This window comes from Bos mutus, chromosome 15 (assembly GCF_027580195.1).
Source record: "Bos mutus isolate GX-2022 chromosome 15, NWIPB_WYAK_1.1, whole genome shotgun sequence".
Classification (NCBI taxonomy): Eukaryota; Metazoa; Chordata; class Mammalia; order Artiodactyla; family Bovidae; genus Bos; species Bos mutus.
The window spans coordinates 58,285,652-58,306,424 of record NC_091631.1 but is presented as its reverse complement, the minus strand read 5'-3'; the positions used below and the strand labels follow the sequence as shown (position 1 = coordinate 58,306,424).

The window sequence follows — 20,773 nt, the reverse complement described above, 5'->3', positions numbered from 1 at the left end:
TGGCTAAAGAGGCTTCTCTAACTAGACTCATCAAGGAAAAGACTCCTAATTGTTTCAATTCTGTGTCCTCAGAAGCTGACTTAGCGTCCAACGGGCTGTAGGTGTTCCGTTAGTCTTTGTTAAATTGAGCAAAAATGATACCACAAAGATGAATAACAACTTAGATCCCAACACCGTGGATGACAGTTCTGATGTATAAGAAAATCCTCACCAGGTTTAATGTTTAACTTAGTCATACTCTTTGCAAATCCAGGCAGTACTGGATATTGAGTTTTACTGGTAATATATTTAAGATGATTGATTTTGTATTTTTAAATGTCTTTAACAAGGAAAATTACTGAACCTTTGAAGTAGCACAGATAATGTTTTATGAATTCATTTAGGATCTATGTAGACTGTAAATATTACTGAGAATTCTTAGAAATAAAAGTTACTCAATGTTTGGTATTATATCTGGTGTGATTAAAACAAATATGATAAATAGATTAAGAATTAGAATCCCTAAAGATCAGATTAAATAAATAAGAAAATCTTTTATACTTATTTGTAAATGATGAGACTTATTTGATCTTTGATATTAAAGTGTCCTTTATTCATAATTTCTGATAAATAAGATATGTGGGTTTGCAATATGCAATTGTCAGTATATTACAAGGAAAAGAGGTAAAAAATGTCCAAGTTCTGAAAGGAAAAAATGTGGATAAAACAAATAATATCTAAGAATTAGCTCTTCACCTTAGGAAAATCGATAGCCTTCTCTCAATCAAATATCTTAGGTGGAAAAATCCAAAAAATTAAACATAAATGAGTGATTACTTATTTCTTAGCCTTGATAATATTTCTTAACCTTGATAATATATTCATAGGCTTTTATCGTGGTAATCTCAATGCTTTTGTATGTCTTAAATGTTGCGTAATAAAAATGTTTTAAGTAAAAGACGAGCTTTTCAAGAAGAATTTGATGGTATCTTCCTAAATGATAAACTATCCAATGCTCATCCCCATGGAAGTCTCTAAAAGTAAAAACTTTGAATCTCTTTTATGGAAAGAGTTTCACTTACCACAGATCATTAAATAACCTTCGTATAATAGTTTTCCTGGTCATTTTCATACAGACCAAGCAAGCATTCACACTGGTCCCAGTAAGTACTTGTTTCCTCCATATTTCTGGAACTTGATATTACCCACAGGTTTGGTAACAGTGTTCCTCAGTAAGAATGACAAAAGAACTTTGCATTAATAAAGAGAATTTACAGCCATAGTCAAATTTAGAGGGAATAAACTCCTTCTTTTTCTTATACTGAAAGTCTTTCCATATCCATGTGTCAAATGTGTGTAATTTAATAAAATCTCCTACTTTGGGGGGAAAATATAATGCTTTACAGTGTCATTTGCATACAAAAGCCTGCAAAACTTTTCAGTTAAAATATTCAGCTTAAAACTTTAAAAAGAAATGTATGCTATTCCCATTATTTTGGTGCTACAGGACTTCAAGACAGTCAAGGACCAACTAAGAGTTTCTAAGATCAGTGGCTCAGAGATCTGAAATATTGCAATACATGAAGACTTAGAGAAACTATGGATGGTGAACCTCAAAAAGAAAAGGTTTGCAGTAGGAGTGGAAGAAGTGTGATAACTTCTTCAGGCTTAGCTCTGGGCCTGGTCAAAGCAGGTCATCATTATACACTTGTTGAATGAATGAATGAACCAATGAATGTACTGGACAGACCCATAATGAAGGAGCAGCAGTGTGGAAGTGGGAGAACAGGTAATCCACATTACTCACCAAGCAGTTGATGGCAGAAAGCAGGACTATCTGTCTTTGTATTCCTGGTGCTTGATACCAGGCCAAGCATGTAAATGGTGCTCGACTAACACAACACATTGGATTTTGCTCAGCCAGTGATCATTATATTTACAGCAGTGGAACAGGCTGCCTGACATGCAGTGAGCTCCCATTTCCTTAAGACTCATTTACAGGCCTACAGCTGACCCCAAGAGCTAGGCCAGACGACCACCAGCAGGGATGTTTGAAAAACACGCCAAGTCTGTCTCAGTACCTCAGAGATCCCTTTAAACATCAAAACATCAGGACCCTGTGTTACATTTTGAGGCAAGAGAAACTGTTAAAGTCCACAACATTTTATTTTTCAGTCTTTTACTAAAAACTCCAAAGGGATGATCAGGACCTCAGGGCAGACACTTAGCAGGTAACCATGAGGGTAGCTCAGTGGGTAAAGAATCCATCTGCAATGAAGGAGACCCCAGTTCAATTCCTGGGTTGGTAAGTTCCCCTGGAGAAGCAATAGTCTACCCACTCCAGTATTCTTGGGCTTCCCTGGTGGCTCAGATGGTAAAGAATCCACCTGCAGTGTGGGACACCTGAGTTTGATCCCTGGGTTGGGAAGATCCCCTGGAGGAGGGCATGGCAACTTATTCCAGTATTCTTGCCTAGAGAATCCCCATGGACAGAGGAGCCTGGAGGGCTACAGTCCATGGGGTCACACACAGTTGGACACGACTGAATGACTAAGCACAGCACATGCCCCCAGCAAGAAAGAAGAGTTCCCAGTCCGAGGCACACAAGCTGTCATTAGCATAATTAGCAGCTCCTCCTCCCCTCCAGGCAGCCTCTTCTCGGTTCCGGTGACCCCAGTGTTTACAGACCACTCTCCAGTCAGTATCTGCACTGCCCCAGCCTCCCCACACATGCCAACAGCACAGCAGACAGCACACACACTGTCCACACGCAACAGCATGTGCTGTTCAAAGCTCTGACCAGTGGGTCTGCATGTCTCACAGCCAGTATTTTCCAATGTTAGTCACAACTCATCAGCGGATCATTATATTATCTCAGCGACTCCCAATCAACATAGATTTTTCCTAAATAATATGAGATGGAAAAGATGAAACAGAAAATTTCAGAACATCTTACACGCATAGGTGTACATTGTTCCACGAAAATTTATTCTATAAACATATAAATACTGTTATAGTTTGTGAACGTGTAAGATGAATTTCTTAGTCGTAGGTTGAAGTCTAAAAAGTTTGAAAGCGTCTGCTATAAAAGATCAGGGAGATAACTATAATAGTTAAGAGTAAGGGATTTATGAAACTTTGATTCCTAATCCTACATGTACCTGCTCAGTAATCTTGACCGTGTTGCTCATCCCTCTGACCCCGTTTCCTCGTCTTGGATCTGGGGAGGTTCTACCATTTAGTGCGTAACATGCAACAAACACTCAGTGAAGAACAAACTCTAAAAAGTCCATGAGGAACATTGAAGGCTATGGGGTCTCAGAACCGAGCTCACTGCTCCAGGCCACAAGACTCACATGGCCCCACAAGGAGAATTTACGAACGCAAGTTAGAAAGAACGCTCCCTCACCTCTACAGGTGTGGTATCTGGCTCTTAAGTATCTGTGCTAGGGTTTTGCAATTATAGAAACAGTGGAAACCAAACTCCTTAATGTTAGGCTACAAACTGAGGCGGGAGGGGGGCCTTGTTTCTCAAATCAAGGCTCCAGCCTAAGGAAATCAGTTTTCCAAAGCTGCTAGCCAGCCACAGCACTGGAACATCCATCACTTCAGCTAGGGGCCAATGCAGAAGCCCCCAGAATTGCTGCTCTGGTTTGCGCAGAGGCTTCTGGAGGAAGGGACAGAGAAGTCTCTGCTGTCCCTACAGAGCCTGTGGCCTCCACACCACTCACCTCTCACCCAGCCCTGCCTGCCTTCTCCAAAGGGCAACCAGTCACCACCATCAGTTTCCATGATGTCGCTAAGGGCACTCTATGGCTCCTGCCATCCCCGCCCATCTCCACATAAAAGGAGAAATTAGGAAGGCGACTAAGCCTGAAAAACTGAGACAGTGCCCCAGAACACGGGAAAACAGACACACACACAAAGCCCAGGAGAAAAACAGCAGTGCAGATAAGGAATGGAGGAAAGTGATGACAAAAAGAGAGATGGAAAAAAAAGAAACCCAGAAAAAAAATAATAACACAAAGGTGCAAGAGAAGATTTTATTTAAAGCAAGCCAAAAGAAAATAAGTATAAAATAAAAAGGAGGGCAAAAAAGAAGTCATGGAAGAAGCTAGATGGACAAGAGACTGTCCCTAATTCTACGCTGCTTGACTCACTGTTTCCTGAGAAGGGCTATGCCCATGCACAACAGGGCATGGAGAAAGGAAACAGGGGCTCTCCTCTCTAAACTCCCGGTGGCTTTCCCCTCCTCACCAGGCTGGTCCTGAGGTCCATCAGGAAAACACAGGCTCAGTGCCTTTGGAGAAAGAAGCTCCAGAGCTGACAGATTCCGGGTGGACTCGTGACAAATGTACTGCCAGGGGCCACCTCAAGGGTCCCCAGCCCTGATCTCCTCCCGGAGACATGGCTCCACTTGTCAGGCAACTTACCCATCACACTCTTGGTGTCTTGTCACTCTTAGAGAACTCCTTTCTCCACTCTGTGTGCTCCACCCTGCAACCAACACATCCCAGAGCATCTGGGTATTTTTATGCTCAAATCTACTTTATGCATTTCAGAGAATAAAGAACAGGAGCCTATAAGTGTTGCCTGTCCTGGCAACATGGAAATGTCTTGGCTTACCCGGAAAGTGAATTCCACTCTGCCTCCCCTTGGGGGCTAGGAGAGGATCTGGCCTGGCACCCACTCGCTCTCTGGGCCACTCATATCTTCTCAAGCTTCCAAATCACAGAGAAAAGGTACAGCAGGTGGTTGGAGAACATAACCCAGCGCAATCTCAGGTCATTTGTGAGGGGATTAGGCTGGGACCGAAGGGGCAGCTGACCTCAAAGCCCTCCCACCTCTCACCCAAAGTGTGAAGGCCTGAACCCAAATCCATATCCTTTCAGCTAAAGTGAGCAGAAGCCAAGCTTATCATCCTTTCTCAACACACGCTCCTGTGGCCAAAAGGCAGGGGTGGTTCCAGAGGGGAAAAAGGAGAGGAAAAAAAACAAAAAGGGAACTTCATAGTGAAAAACCACCAGACTCAGACACTCTCCAGAGGGTGAGGCCCCAGAGGCATCCCCAGCTCTGTGGGGAGGAGCAAAGGGTCTTAATGTGCAGGTATTCTGAACTGAAACCCCAGTGTCTGGGGCACAGACAGAGAGCGGGGGAAAAGGGGAGGGAAGCCGGCACGTGGCCAGGCGGGGCCAGAAGGAGATGAGGCACAGAGCGAAGGCCTCTGCAGGCCTCCAGCCTGCAACCTGGGCACAGAGTGACTCCTTGCCAGGCCATACCTACTGGCTGCCATGTTCACTCCCCAAAACCTGAGATTTTCCCTTAAAACAGAGACTGAGGAGATGGAAACCAGTCAGCCCAGTCAGTCTGGCTCAGGTGGACATGAAGGGCAGCCTAGGTCACTCATGGATCCCAGAGCTCCCTTTGAGGCAGAAACACAGAGCATCTTTGAGGATTCCTGCTCTCTCTGTGGGGAGGTGGGCAAAATGCTCAAAATACAGTAAAAGCAAGGGTCAGGACCCAAAGGGGTCTCACTCCCTGTTTCTCTGGACTCTCCCTGGGGTGCCTGTGTGCAGGATTTCTGCAGAAGATAGTCCATTTTGTTAAGCCTTTGAATATTCAAATTGAAAGTATCGCGCAATCATTGATTGTCAAATCATGGGTTTCTAGAGGTTTTAAATACTTGGCATGAGGGGGAAAAAACTCAAACCTATACCCGAAGGTATAAAACATTAATTCTGTTTGTCTCCTGCTCCAGGAACCTGGGTGCAGCTGGATGCTTTGTGAAACTTTAAAAATGTTGCATCTCTGCTTCTCCCCCTGCACAGGAGCCCTCCTCCACGCTGAGTCCCTGCAGCTGCAGCATCCAGCCACCGCCTCAGCTTCTGCTGACCACGATGTCGGGTAACTCGACTGCTTCTTCTGGGGTAGGGTCACGAGGGCGAGGGGCGTTTTGATACGGGTGTATTTCCACGACTTTTCCTGCATGGAACAGAGAGGCACAAAGTCAGGGCATGCAAGTAGGAGCCCGGGATCTGGAGAGGGCACGGGCCACGCTGTGGCCGCTCCCACTCGGCGCCTGGTCCCCAGGGCAGAGGCCCAGAGACCGAGTTGGCCGCCGTGGCGGTCCGCGTCCCGCGGTCCACCACCGGCCCTCTCACTTGGCCACAGATGTGACCCTGGGACTTGTCGGCTGAGCGAACTCTGCGCGCGCAGCAGCGGCGGCGGGGGGAGCTAGAGGCTCGCGATGAGCCCGGGACGCGCGCCGGCCGCTCAGAGCCGGGCCGTGGCGGTTCCTGCGCGGACCCCGGGCCGCACTCGCTGCTCCTGGGGCCGCGGACCCGGGGAGGAAGTCTCCGGGAGACGGTGGATGGCGGCAAGGGTGCGGCACCCAGCCCCGCGGGCCAGATGCGGATCCCCTGGGTCTGGGCGACGAACTCAGGACCTCCTTTTCCGGGGGGAGACGTCTAGCCCCCGGGGCCGGGTCCCGGGGGCTCCCACCAGTCCTGCGGCGGTCTCAGCAGTGACCAGGCGAGGCGCTGGCGGCCCGACACGGTCGCGGGCGCTCCCGCCGATTGCGCGGCCCGCCCCCTCCCCGCGCGCCTGTCCCGCGCTCGCGCACTCCGGGGTCGAGGTCAGGGCCGGGGTCGCGCCCGGACTCCCTCGCCCACCTCCCCGCGAACGCTCGCCCGGCCCGACCAACTCACCGCGGCTCCGAGTCCCCCCACCCGCCACTCGGGGCCGCGGCTGCCCCGAGCTCCCGGCGCGCAGGACGCCCTCCCCGCCGACCCCTCGGGCGCTCGGCCTCTCCCGGCAGCCGGGCAGCCCCGGGCGGCCCCTTCTAGAGGGCGGCTTCCCTGCCGAGAGCGCGCGGTCCTGGGCCGCCCCGCACGCTTCCCCAGGGCTCGCGCTGCGCGGACTCGACTTGGAGTCTGGGCGCCGCCGGGAAATGCCAGCCTCAGAAAGGGAGGGGGTGGGGAGAGACGGGAAAAGGGGCGAGCAGGAGCGGGGCCTAAGGAGGGAGGCGGGAAAGAGGCGAAGGCGCAGAAAGGGGGCAAGGAGAGAGGAGGCAGGAGAAAAAGACGGGAGGGAGGGGGGCAGTTCTCAAGCCTGGTGCCTTTACTGGGCTCAGCCTAATGAGCTCCTCGCCGATCCAAGGGCCCAGGGTCGGCCAAACCCCACCCGCTCGCTGCTTGCCCCAGGGCTGGCTTCCAGACCAGGGGCACACTGAAGTCAGAGGCTCCCCAGAAGCCACGACTGGTCCCGTGGGAAAGGAAGGGACTCGGAACTTCCACTGGAGTGGGAGTCGGGTGGGCTAGGTCAGTGCTGATGCATCCAGCCCCTCCCCCGGTCTCTCTTTCAGACCAGAACCCTGGGTTTCCCTAACTGAGCCAAGGAGGAGAGCTTCCCTAGACTGGTCTCCACGTTCCTGAGCAGAAAAACCTGTGCCCAGCCTGGGGCGGGTGGGCCCACAGATTTCCATAGGTTCTGTTTCCACTGGGGCCCTGAAACCTGCCCATGGTAATCTCTTCATCCTTTCAAGTTTGAGGAATTTGAGTTTCTTTCCCATCTGCCTTTTAGCATTCTCTTTGTGTTATCCAGTCCTAGAGATCTGGCGTTAGATGCCATAGTTTATAAAGACCCCTACACCCTTGCCTGACACTGCAGACCTTACCCTTGACCACTGACTCAGTTGCCTTTCCCCAGAAAAACCTAAGGTGTATCAAGGTGTCCGGGTGAAGATCACAGTGAAGGAGCTGCTGCAGCAGAGAAGGGCACACCAGGCAGCCTCAGGGGGAACCGTAAGCATAAACCCTTCACTTGTTCCCAAATGGTGTTCTGCTTCATTCTGCCCTGTGTCTGGGAAAGTGTAGGAGGCCTCCCTGGGCCCATCACCATCCCCAGACCTGGCCTTCTTTAGCTGATCTTACAACATCTGTGCCCACCTTCATCCCACTTCACCACAGAGAACAGACATGTTGTAGGGCTCAGGACCTGGGGGAGTCCAGCCCTCACTGATCATAGTCAATCGTGTTGGTCCAATGCAGGGAGAGAAGCAGCCAGTAGGTAAGTAGGTTCTTATTCTGTAGGAAGATAGTGTATGTGCCCTCACATAGGCAAAGGAAATCTCTCCCAGAAATGTCCTTTTAGGAAGCCCTTCTCCATGGAACCTACGATTCTCCATGGAACCCCCCCCACTACCCCCCCCCCCCACCCCCACCACACTCTCTGTCCTCATTTTTCTGATCCCAAGCACTGAAATTACCTAGCTGAAAGGGGCTGTGTAGCCTCAGAGGAGACAGCTTGGGATATAGAACCACCTCCTTATATGTGATGAAGCCTTAAGCAGTTCCGGGTTATGAGATAGACCTGGGCAGTCATAAGGGTACCTACCACTTTATGTGCATCCTAAAGCAGAAGATACTAGCAAGAATGTTCAGCAGCAGAACCAAATAAATAGGGTGGTTCCCCCAAGAGAGGGCAATTAGAGCCCTTGATCACACAGTTGCCTTTGGGTTGGTTTGGGTGTAGATTCAGATACGAAGGATGGGCCCATATTGCCAGTGTTAAGACTGGTCCTGTCTTCAGCTTATTGGCATCTGTCCCACAACAGTGTTTGTGTCCAGTGCTGTTTGTGTGCAATGCCTGAGTTCATAAAATGGGCCTTTTAGGGAAGATGCAGATGCTGTAGCGGTGGTGAACACAGGTTCTGAAACCAGTGAACTGGGTTCAGACCTCAGTTCCTCCATTGTGTGAAGGCTTGAGCAAGTTACTCAGTCTCTCATGTCTCGGTTTCCTCATCTTTAAGCTGGAGATAATGGGATTTTGTGAGGAGTAAATGGGTTATTACACATAAACACTTAGAAGAACACTTTCCACTTAGAAAGTGCTCAATACATGTTAGCTGTCATTATTATTATTTGTGAAAAGTAGCTAAAATAAAATTAGAATCAGAAGTTAAAAGCCAGATATTCACTAGTGTTCACTCACACCCTTTGCTCAGAGTTTAGAGGTTGCTGTGATATGGCATGGGCAGCACAAATTTTATATTTGCTGGATGTCAAGTCAGTGGGCTTCCCAGGTAGCTCAGTGGTAAAAAAAAAAAAAAAAAAATCCACCTGCCAATGTAAGAGACACGGGAGATGTAGGTTCAATCCCTGGATCAAGAAGATCCCCTGGAGGAGGAAATAGCAACCCACTCCAGTATTCTTGCCTGGATAATCCCATGGACAGAGGAGCCTGCGGGTTGCGAAGTCCGTGGGGTTGCAAAGAGTCGGACACTTCTGAGCCAGTGAGCATGCATGCGAAGTCAGTACCTCCATATGTAGAACTTCAGCTCATGCTAAAGTTTTAAACTTTCTTCCATTTGTAGAGGGCTTTCCAGTGGTTCTTTTAAAGCACTTTTGCACACTCACTATTTCTTTTAGTTCTTATAATAACCAGGAGAGGTGAGTGGATCAGGGATCTGTATGCCTCTATTACAGCTAAAGTTCAAAGCCTTACAGTTGCTAATGGTAGAGCAAAAAGTGGGACCAAGACCTGCTTATTCTTTGGAAAAAAAAAAAAAAAAAACTTTCCCACCTGTTGGCTCCCTAAATTCCTGCAGATCCAGCTGTACTGAGCAGGAGTCTTGTAGCCTTAACTACCAACTCCTTTATTTCAGAGATTATTTTAAAATTAATAAAACCAGGAACAAAGGAACTAGGATATACTAGTGATGCCAAAAAAGAAAAAAAAAATCATCAGGATGTTCCTAACAAAATGTAATCTTTCATTAGGGGGCTTTGGGACCTTGTACAGTTCTGCTCCAGCTGCAACCTGGAGAAGCACCACTTGCACATGGCTACTGTATTATTCTTGGCCACTTCAGGGTTGGTTTGGCCACTGTTTCCCTGTTAGCTAGCTGCTGGAATGAAAGCAAGGCTGAAACATTTCATTTGTGTATCTGACCAGTATCTATTCCCTAGAGCAGTTTGACTTATCTAAATTTTTCTGAATTCCTCTCTGAAAAATAATCAAGCAGTACTTCTAAACCAGTGCCTTGCAGGAACATGCAGGACAGAGCTGGCCCCAACTTTGCTTTCTGGAAGATGATATCCACCCAGGTCCTCACAGGCATGGAGGAGTAACACAGAGATGATTTAACTATGAGAGTCAGATGTAAAATTCCTCACTGGGAACCAGCAGAAGGATCTGGGATTCTAGGAAGCCTAGGAGGTATAGTCAGTAGACATGGATGGCACATAGAAGGGGATAGTGTATATATGCCTGCTTCTGGTTTAACAGAGATCATCTCCAATTTGTTCAGTGGTTGAAGGAGACCTTTGGGAAGCATAAAGCCAAGGAAAGAATTGATTTTTTTATCAAATATGTAAAGCAGGAAGAAATTTATCATAATTTGTTGTAAAAACAGAGTAGTATCCACAATTTGAAATTTTAAGAAGGCAATCCTGGATGGAAGTTATAGATTGAGACAAATGTTAAGGTATCCAGTAGTGCCAGGAGACACACATGCATGTCAGATTTGTCAATTTCAAAAACTTACTTCAGCAGAATCCGTTTACAAACAGCCCTACACACATATACACACACACACATACACACACACACACACACACACATAACTCTCTCACCTACAGGATAAAGAGAAACTTGAATTAGTACTTACCAAAAAACATAATTTACCCTTTTCTACTATTAATTTTTTTAAACAGATGATGTGTTTTTATAAATCATAGATTGTGGATTTTTGCGCTGTTTGAAATCTAGGGAAAGGAGACTGTCTTTGTTTTCTTGGAGCAGAGTAGAAAGTGAACCCATGACTAGCGAGATAATATCACGTAGGATATTGTAAACATACCTGAGGGAGATAACCTGGGGAGGTCTACAAAGGGACCATTCCGGGGGAGGAATGGGGTTAACGAGAGCTCTACAATGAAGCCGAGTTTTTAAAACCCACTCCTTCCAAGTGCTTGAGCTCAAGCTCCAGCCAAATATTTGCATAAAGAGCTGGTGAAGGATTCCAGCTTCCTGGTTCATGACATTACAGCATGGATCGTTTTCAAAATTAACACCACCTCCTATTTCAGCAGCGACTGAGTGTGCAGGCTCCCAGGGGCTCAGTGTACAGCTGTGAGTGTACCCCGCGAGACAGGAGACAGGCATGCGGAGCTCTGCTTCCTGGCACAGACTCTCGGAGCAAGGCTGGCTGGTCCCTTTAAACTTTAAAGCCACCACCTGAAACCTAAAATAAAAAAGTCCTAAATTACTCGATTAGTACAGTTATTAATTTAACCAGAAGACACAGGCTGCTTTACTTTGAATAGTTAAAAGGAACAGACCCGTAAACTTCAGGTATCTATTGTAGTGAAAAAAAGCAAATTTTATAGAAGATAGCATAAAAAGTCCAGAGAAGTAAAATATTTCCCAACCATTAACTACAATGTAGATAAGCTACAGGTTACTGACTACAACTTTAAGAAAATATTTTCTGTTATATCATAGCTAGGAAGAACATGTGACTACTTTAAGCTATCCAAGATTAAGCCAACAGATAGTGTAAGAAAATTTTGAGGAAAATGATTGACTGAGTTATAGCTAGTTGGGATTAAATAAATGTTAGTCCTTATTAATTTTAAATTAAATAGTTTAATAGACTCTCTACTGAGTTTTCTTGAATTGTTCATTTATGTAATATAAAAATAATTTAAATTAATTTTTATCAAAATTAATAAAAATTTAAGTGGGAGACATTAGAAAAAAATCCCCAAGCAAAAATAAAAGTTGAATATGAATACGATATAACATCGGTTGTATTTCACAACGGCAAGTTTTTTTAGAAGAAAGGATCTGGCTTACCTTAAAGTAGAAGGCAACATAGTTCATGTCAAAATGTTTTAGCTTTCCCTTTAAAGAACTCTTATTTCACTTTGCTTTGTGGTCATCTTGCTTTGGCAGCAGTCCGGAGGCAACAGTGTCCACCTTTCAGACCCAGTCCCACCATCTTCTGCAGGTCAGTACAGCCAGCCTTACAATTCCCTCAAAAACACTTGCAAAAGTCCATCTCGAAAGGCTTTTAGTACTTGATTCAGGGGTTAAGATAGGCACCACCATTTAATTGGAATCCAACCAATCAGAAGGTGAAAAAAAAGGCATGGTGACTCCAAATATAAGCCCAGCAAGGAAACAGGTGCAACATTTTGTCCTCATTTCTGAACTGTATTCTCTGCTATCTACTCTGTCCCAAGAGCTTGTTCCTCACATTAGTTCCAGGTCCTCATTTCCAAGTAACTAATCTTGATTAAAAGATCAGAATTGCTTTCTGAAACCTGTTATCTTTTAAGTGTACTATTAGGTGGAAAACCGGACATCCCGAGGTCCTAGAATAATGCCTTTGCTCTTGTTTCACTTAGTTTCTAGCCGACAGGGGCTTCCCTCCCCTCCTTTACTCTCTTCCCAGAAAGCAGTTCAAACAAGTGTGTTTTCTCAGCCCATTACGAATAACGCTATTGCATAAACACTCTTACCCATGCCACTCGCAGCTCAGAGTTGAGGGAGGTCATCTATAAGGAAACCTGCGCTATGGGAACTCCCCACTGAATGTGCCACTTTAACTTAACCTTAAAGGAGCCTTGAGACTTCAAAACCTCCAGTGTTCCGTCATTCCTCTAAGCCTATCTTCTTTGAGCATTTCAGGATAATAATCAGAATTGGGGCCTATTAATACTAAAATGGAAAAGGAGTCATGTTTTTGGAGCTATTCTTGTTTTGTATTTAAGCACTTAGATTAATTCCTTGATCACGTGTAACGTAATGTGTTCACTAAGGAAACATTTTTGCCTTTTGTAATATAAAACAATACTAGTTTGTATTCTGTATTCCTGGTTTCTCCCTTTTATGATTTGTGTTGCCATTTATAATACTCCTCAAAATATAAGTTCAGTTCAGTTCGTCACTCAGTGTGAAAACTTTTAGAAAACAATTAACCCTAGATCAAGAGGATTATTTGCCATGGCATCAGTTTTCTTAAAGCCTGAAGCAACTCTACAGTTTACTTTTGAGAGATGAGGTTCATGTGGACTGCAGATAGGGGCTGGATGTTGGTGCTTATAGTCCAAGAAAGTGGACAGTGAAAGTTTGAGCTTGGCTGTGACAGTTGGACAAAAATTGGATCACCGTTCTTTTCTTTTCACCTTCTGAATAAATCTCCAAGTTATTAATCAGATTCATTCCACTGGGCTTGAATTAACTAAGGCAACTTTAAAAATCCAAATTGCCTGCCTATTTACTTTTCTCAAACTTTCCCCTTTTCCCTCTAGATGTAGGAAATATTCAGAATATAGACTAGAACTCCATTCAAATATGTAAGTGCGGTTTTTAAACCAAAACCTCTCCTGTTCCTTTTTCTTCTAGGACTGTATTTTGAGCCTGAACCAATTCCTTCCACACCCAATTATTTCCAACCCCGAGAATTTTCCAGTTGTGTTTCTTGTGAAGAAAACCCAGGCTTTCTGGACCAGATATTTGATTCCTACCTTCAGCCAGAGACACACCCGGATCCTTCGCTCAGTTCCATGCAAAGTACTCCACACTATTTCCCAGACAGCTTCCAAGCTGCCCCTTTCTGCTTTAACCAGAGCCTGGTAATTTATCTCTGTTCTTTACAAAACCTGTTATTGCCTACTATGGGGCAGAGAGTTTGTATCATCTCGTGAGAAATCATACAAACGCTATCAACAAGGAAATCATCCAGGAAGCCAGCAAAGACTGATGTAAAACCCAACAGAGGTAGAAATAGCCACATATTGAAGGGCAAAAACCTCTGGAAACACGTGTAATCATGATTTCCTGAGTCAGCTATGCCCAGAGTACATTGGTGTGTGGCCATAAAAAGGTTTCCTGGCAATATTCATTTAATGTTTTTAAACTGTAAAATTCAGACTTCTCTCTGTTGGAAATTACTGATTTAAACAATGGCCCTTGGATTTTTGAGTTCTAGAAAATGGAATTAAGGCTGTGTCAACAAGGCAAACTGTCATCTGATAAGGAGCTATTTCTGTTTTATTTTGACACTTAATTGGCTCTCCTAACTGGTCATATTGGTCTGGTACAGGCATAAGAGCCCATTTTAGTCTGAGATGGTTGGTAAAAAATGAAGCCCTAATAGTTGAAAACATTTACATTGTCTGTTCATATCAGACCTTAAATTATTGAAAATGTGTTATCAGTTTAAATGGAGTGAGGCTTCCATTGGTAGTTACCAGTTGTTGAAGATGTCTTTTAGATACTGTTAAAAACCTTAAAAACAGGTTTTTTTAATGTAAATTCTTTCTTGCTTTTGGTTTGTCAAAAGTCCATGTAAATAAGTGAATTTTAAGGGGATAAGAAATTAACTCTACAGGATATACACACAGGGCCCCCCAAATATCCACTTCTCTTCCAGCTCCCAAGTTAGGCTTTCTCAGTAACAATCGTGGACCTGCTTAAGAGGGAGCAGAAAGTACCTTTTTCCACAGAGGACAAGACTTTAGTGCCTATAACAGGAGTTTGGAGTCTTGGAGCCTCCCAGACACTGGCTCTGTGAGGATCCCAGCTCTCCCTGTGTATTCACCTTCTTCTCCACAGTCAAGGGTGTGGAGAAACATCCAGGGTGCCACCTGCCCCTTACATCAAGGCACAAGCAATATTTGATGTGCAGGTGACCACGCACAATGGGATTTTGTGGTTTCAAGAACAAAGCATCCTGTAAAGTATGCTTATAACAAAGAAAGCCAGTGAAGCAGGGCAGTTTATTGTTGGGAAAGAAATAGGTAAATAGAGAATGTGGTGTCATGAAATCACACAGCCAGCAAATAAAATTACTTCTGCAGATTTGGGTTGGGTCGGATGGTTTTGTTATGCTTTTTTTTTTTTACCCCTAATGTTCTTTTACTCTGAGTTAATAAATCCGCTCTATTCAGTTCTTTTAATCCTGTCTAATTTATCACGCTTTTTGGTCCTTGGTTTTCATCTCTTTAGACGCCAGAATCGCCTTCGGATTCCTCCACTCTCTCTGGCTCCTTAGACTACAATTACTGTCCTGCTCAGCTGCCTTCATACACCGCGGAGAGCCACACCGCTCTCCCGCAGCTGGACACCAGGAACTGCGGCCACCCGTCGGAAGATTACACCTACTCTCACCCGCCCGCGCACGCCCAGTATGACAGCTTCTCCCCCGCCTCCATCTGCTGCTGTGCCTCCTGTGAGGCCGAACGCTTGGACGCCTTCAGAGCCTCAGACTGCTTTTCCTACCCCAGCACAGACTATGTGAATTTCGCTCCCTCCGCAGCAGCAAGCAGTGATTTCTATAAGAGGGAAACAAATTGGGACATTTGCTACAGTTAATAGAAATGACGCCTATTTGGAACATGACGTGTACATCTTTTTTTTTTTCTTTTTTGACCACCTCTAGATGACAACTCAAAATATACAACCTGCTAACAAAATATCACAGGTGCAGTTTACACGTCACCGTTTTTGGTTTTCTGACACTAATTGAGGCATCAAGACAGAGTCCTTAGGCTCAGTCATACTGCCACTCCTACTTTGTATGCTTAACGGTTAAAATTTTTGTAGGGAACATTCGGTTGTTTTACTTTTTTGTGTGTAACGAACAAATGATAATTTTTTAACTAATAAATAATTTTGTATTACTAAAAGTTGGCTTGTTTTTTAAATTTTCCACTAGTCATTCCCCAACTGATATGAATAATATCAAGTTATTCTGGAAATCAAGAATTACTCTTTAGTATTTAATCCCACTTGTTCACAGATTGAAAATTATTTTAATGTGGTGAGGTGCCTTGGCTCCCGTGGGCATGGAGGGTAGACACAGCTGTGATGGCTGAAGCGGGACATTCAGCCTCCACTGCTAGACGAGTGTATACATCTTGGGGTAACATCAGAGAAAGACGTGTATGAATCATTAGTTCCTCACGTGTATCAGTGGTCAATGGAAGGTTAAGATGCCTCAAAAGCACATCATACCTACAGCAGGGTTAAACTGTAGATAATTCTTTTCATACCCCAAATCCTGTTTTGTAAACTTCCAGGGCAAATACTTAATCTTTCTCTTGAGAGCTGCCATGCAGTTGATGTACCACAAAGGTTAGAATTCTTTGTTACTTTCTATTTCTGAATTTCTGCTTTAGGTCTTTAAATATGCATCACTTATTTACAGATTGATTTATAGGATTGACCATGTTATTTACAATTGAACTTCCTCTGATTAATCTGTTTGAACAAGGCCAACTGCCTTTCAAGGTGAAGAGGAGCTACTAAAGCTATCTGTCCTAAACTATACTGTTGAATCCTGTTTGTTGAGGGCATGAAGGCACAGGACTTCATCTTCACAGTGAGGTCTGGGGGCATTTTCCATGTCCTGAGGTTCAGCACAATGGAAGCAATACTGGTACCACTGGTACTGGCCACAGCTACCATTTTCCGAGCCCTTCCTATGTGCCAGAATTGTCTATTGATCTTCTCACACATCATCTCAATCTTCACAATAACATTGATAGCAAAATGAGAAGTCTGAGGTTCAGAGAAGTTAAGCCACCTGCCCACTGTCACGCAGCCAATAAGTGGCTGCGCTTGGGTCTGAAAAATACCAAGAAGTGCTCCCTACTCTCCACTGGTGAAACGTTTGAGCTGCCATTTGTGAAAGACTGCTCAGGAGCCTGAGGAATCATTCTCCATTAAACCCCAACCTCCCTGTTGACACAAAACTGTGTTCCCAGCTGCCTACAAATAGTCAGAGCTTTCCAGCTGGGTCGGACTGTCCACAGGAAAAAAGGTGCCAAGCACAAGAGCTGGAAGATGGAGGGGAAGAAGGTGACAAGCCTCCACCTCAGTGGGTTTCTTTTGATCAGGAGACACATTTGCTTTCAAATTGACACCATCTGACTGTCCCTTCCCTGGGGACTCTACTAAGGCTTGGGCAAACAGGACGAGTTACAACCTGCCTCTGGGATAGATGTGCCAGGGGAACAGAACAATCACTGCCTTTCTGAGACACCAATAAAAATAAAATTTTAATAGTTTCAAACCAAACTGAAACTGGTCTATTGTCAACAAATGTCTGTGCACACAGCCCAAAGCCCCTGCACACCTTGTACCCACCCCCAGCAGCTGCCCCAAAGAGACAAAGAGCAAAGAACACACAGATGTCCAGTGGTTGGCACCAAAATCTCTTTCCTGGATGCCATTCTTTTTTTCATTCCCCACTTCTATCCTCTGCTTTCTGAATCGGTGACCTTGCAGCGTTGAGAGCACTTCCTGCTTCCTTGTATCTGGTTCTTTCTTCACATGTCCTTTAATTTTTCCCCTAAATCTGACATGGAAAAAGATTCATTTTTTAAAAATGTGAGACAAGAGCTAAAATCTCTACTGTGTATTATGATGAATAACTCCAACTTTAAAATGGACTTCACAGGTGGTGCTAGTGGATAAATATCCGCCTGCCAATGCAGGAGATGCAAGAGATGCAGGTTCAATCCCCTGGGTTGGGAAGATCCCCTGGAATAGAAAATGGCACCCCACTCCAGTATTCTTACCTGGAAAATCCCACGGGCAGAGGAGCCTGGCAGACTATATACAGTCCATGGGTTTGCAAAGAGTCAGACATGACTGAGCACAAAGCATATAAAATGGTCCTTAAGATCTTTGCAAAAATTTGGGGCCACAGAACACCTGACACGCTACAAAGTCAATGGACACAGTCCACCTAGCCTCTTACCCACTGCAGCTCACACAGTGACATGGGAGCTGCACAGCAGCTCTGAGACAGCCCAGAACGCTTCTCATCAATAGATGCCTAAGAAGCTGGATAAAATACAGGTGCCCAGGAAAAGGTCAGTTTTCATTCCAATCCCAAAGACAATACCAATGAATGCTCAAATTACTGTACAATTGCACTCATTTCACAATTGTTATCAAAATTATGTTCAAAACCCTTAAAGCTAGGCTTCAGCAGTATTTGAACTGAGAAATTCTAGATGTTCAAGCAGGATTTAGAAAAGGCAGAGAACCAGAGATCAAATTGCCCACATCTGTTGGATCATAAAAAAAAATCAAGAGAATTCCAGAAAAACATCTACTTCTGCTTCATTGATTATGCTAAAGCTTTTGACTGTGTGGATCACAACAAACTGTGGAAAATTCTTACAGAAATGGAAGTACCAGACCATATTACCTGTCTCCTGAAAAGTCTGTATGCAGGTTAAGAAGCAACAGTTAGAACCGGACATGGAACAACAGATTGGTTCAAAATTGGGAAAGGAGTACGTCAAGGCTTGTTTAACCTGTCACCCTGCTTGTTTAACTTCTGTGCAGAGTACAGGCTGGATGAAGCACAAACTGGAATCAAGATTGCCAGGAGAAATATCAATAACCTCAGATATGCAGATGACACCACCCTTATGGCAGAAAACAAAGAGGAACTAAAGAGCCTCTTGATGAAGGTGAAAGAGGAGAGTGAAAAAGCTGGCTTGAAACTCAACATTCAAAAAACGAAGATCTGGCATCCACCCCCATCACTTCATGGCAAATTGATGGGGAAAAAGTGGAAACAGTGACAGACTCTATTTTGGGGGGCTCCAAAATCACTGTGGATGTGATTGCAGCCACGAAATTAAAGGACGCCTGCTCCTTGCTATGACACACCTAGACGGGGTATTAAAAAACAGAGACATCATCTTGCCAACAAAGGTCCACGTGGTCAAAGCTATGGTTTTTCCAATAGTCACTCACATACAGTTGTGAGAGTTGGACAATAAAGAAGGCTGAGCACCGAAGAATTGATGCTTTCAAAATGTGGTGCTAGAGAAAACTGTTGCGAGCCCCTTGAGACAGCAAGATTAAACCAGTCAGTCCTAAAGGAAATCAACTCTGAATATTCAATGGAAAGACTGATGTTGAAGCTAAAGCTCCAATACTTTGGTCACCTGATGTGAAGACTCTTTGGAAGAGGCCCTGATACTGAGAAAGATTGAGGACAAGAGGAGAAGAGGGCAACAGAGAATGAGATGGTTGGATGGCATCACTGACTCAATGGAAATAAATTTGAGCAAGCTCAAGGAGATAATGAAGGACAGGGAAGTTTGGCGTGCTACAGTCCATGGTGTCGAAAAGGTTTGGGCAGGACTGAGTGACTGAACAATAGCACCTCGGTGTGAGAAAGCATGATCAGTAAGTCAGTGGTAGGGCCCAGGCATCTGCCTGTTTAAATGTATCTAAGTTGATTCTTTTTTTTTCATTCAGTAAGTCGTTGGTTGATTCTGATTTAGGTGGTCCTCTGTCTACACTTAAAACACTGATATGGATGTATGGCAGAAACCAATGTTGTAAAGTAATTATCCTCCAATTAAAAATAAAATGAAATAACACTGATGTTCCGTGTCTGGATTGTTCCCTTGTAACTTGGAAGAATTCAGAAGCTTTAATAATAGCTTATATGGACTGAGTTCTTTCTGTGGGCCAATGCAGTGGGCCCTATCTCGATTAATCTTCAAACAACCACACAAGATAGACACTATAATGGTCTCATTTTTCTCAATGATAAAATTGCTGTTTTGAGAGATGAAATAACTTGCCCATGGTCACACAACCTATAAATCAAGACAGAGTCCTCAAATTCTGTTTATCTGATGCCACAGTCAGACCTTCTAATAGTCTCAGCATGCATTCCATGCATTAGACGTGGAGGAATAATCTATTTGGAATTTGATCTTTGCCCTAAAAGTTGCATGTGTATCTGGACACGAATATTTGTAGCCAGTTCCTCATACCACAGAGACATTTAATAAGGTTACAAATATAAGTTCAAATGAATGAATAATTTTGTTATTCAGAACCCTTGAAAGTGAAAATGAAGTCACTCAGCTGTGTCCGACCCTTTGCGACCCCATGGACTATAGCCTACCAGGTTCCTCCGTCCATGAGATTTTCCAGGCAAGAATACTGGAGTGGGTTGCCATTTCCTACTGCAGGAGATCTTCCCAACCCAGGGGTTGAACCCGAGTCTCCCATATTGTAGGCAGATGCTTTACCGTCTGAGCCACCAGGAAAGTCCATTCAGAACCATTAGGAACATTAATAAAGCAAAATATTGATTAAGTGCTTATCATGTGCAAGACTGATTACATGCCTTCAAAATTCAGTCAAAAATTTAAAAGAGAGACGTAGAGAATGGACTAGTGGGCACAGAGAGGCAGAAGCATTGACATGTATACACTCTGATGTGTAAAATAGATAGCTAGTTGGAAACCGCTATGTAACACAGGGAGCCCAGTTTGGCACTCTGTAATGATCTAGAGGTGCGGAATCATGGTGAAGGCTTAAGAGGGAAGGGCATATAAATATGATGATAATTGATTTGCACTGATGTACATCAGAGACCTCCACAACATTGTAAAGCAATTATCCTCTAATAAAAATTTTTAATTAAATTTAAAAACACACAAGAAATAAGGATGTGATTTTTAAAATTTAAAACTGGGAGGATGGGCATGAACTGATTTTCAAATTCTTAGGAAATTTATATTAGGGTCAAACCTTAAAGCCTGAGAGAGATGAGATAAAGTTTAAAGGAGTAAACATTTGGAAACCATTACCTCGATCAATGGCCCAGAGCAGTGACATTTGTTAGCTGGCCTAAGACTGCAAGTAGACATCAGAGAGCAAGGTACAATTAAAGATAACTGGAATGATGGAGCCAGGCAGAGCTGAGGAGAGGGGCCATGCAGTGCCTCTTTTC

General features: G+C 44.4%; 1 protein-coding gene and 1 long non-coding RNA gene across 2 annotated transcripts; one reads left to right on the top strand and one right to left on the bottom strand.

Moving 5' to 3' along the window:
- Positions 1-5,811: 5,811 nt before the first annotated feature.
- POU2AF3 (POU class 2 homeobox associating factor 3) lies at positions 5,812-15,627 on the top strand. Its single transcript, XM_005901544.3, has 5 exons — positions 5,812-5,883; positions 7,687-7,781; positions 11,938-11,992; positions 13,393-13,622; positions 14,998-15,627. Exons 1-5 carry the CDS (start codon positions 5,877-5,879, stop codon positions 15,361-15,363), a joined length of 753 nt encoding a protein of 250 aa, XP_005901606.1. The 5' UTR covers positions 5,812-5,876; the 3' UTR covers positions 15,364-15,627.
- LOC138991020 (uncharacterized) lies at positions 5,870-12,494 on the bottom strand. Its single transcript, XR_011467069.1, has 3 exons — positions 11,839-12,494; positions 10,841-11,224; positions 5,870-5,961 (listed from the first exon to the last, which is right to left on the bottom strand). It is a non-coding gene; the product is annotated as an uncharacterized lncRNA (long non-coding RNA).
- Positions 15,628-20,773: the final 5,146 nt, after the last annotated feature.

Excerpts from the sequence above, each read along its gene's own strand:
- POU2AF3 (XM_005901544.3), top strand. Across the intron at positions 7,782-11,937 it reads AGGCAGCCTCAGGGGGAACC|CAGTCCGGAGGCAACAGTGT; the intron begins GTAAGCATAAAC and ends TTGCTTTGGCAG. Across the intron at positions 13,623-14,997 it reads TCTGCTTTAACCAGAGCCTG|ACGCCAGAATCGCCTTCGGA; the intron begins GTAATTTATCTC and ends TCATCTCTTTAG.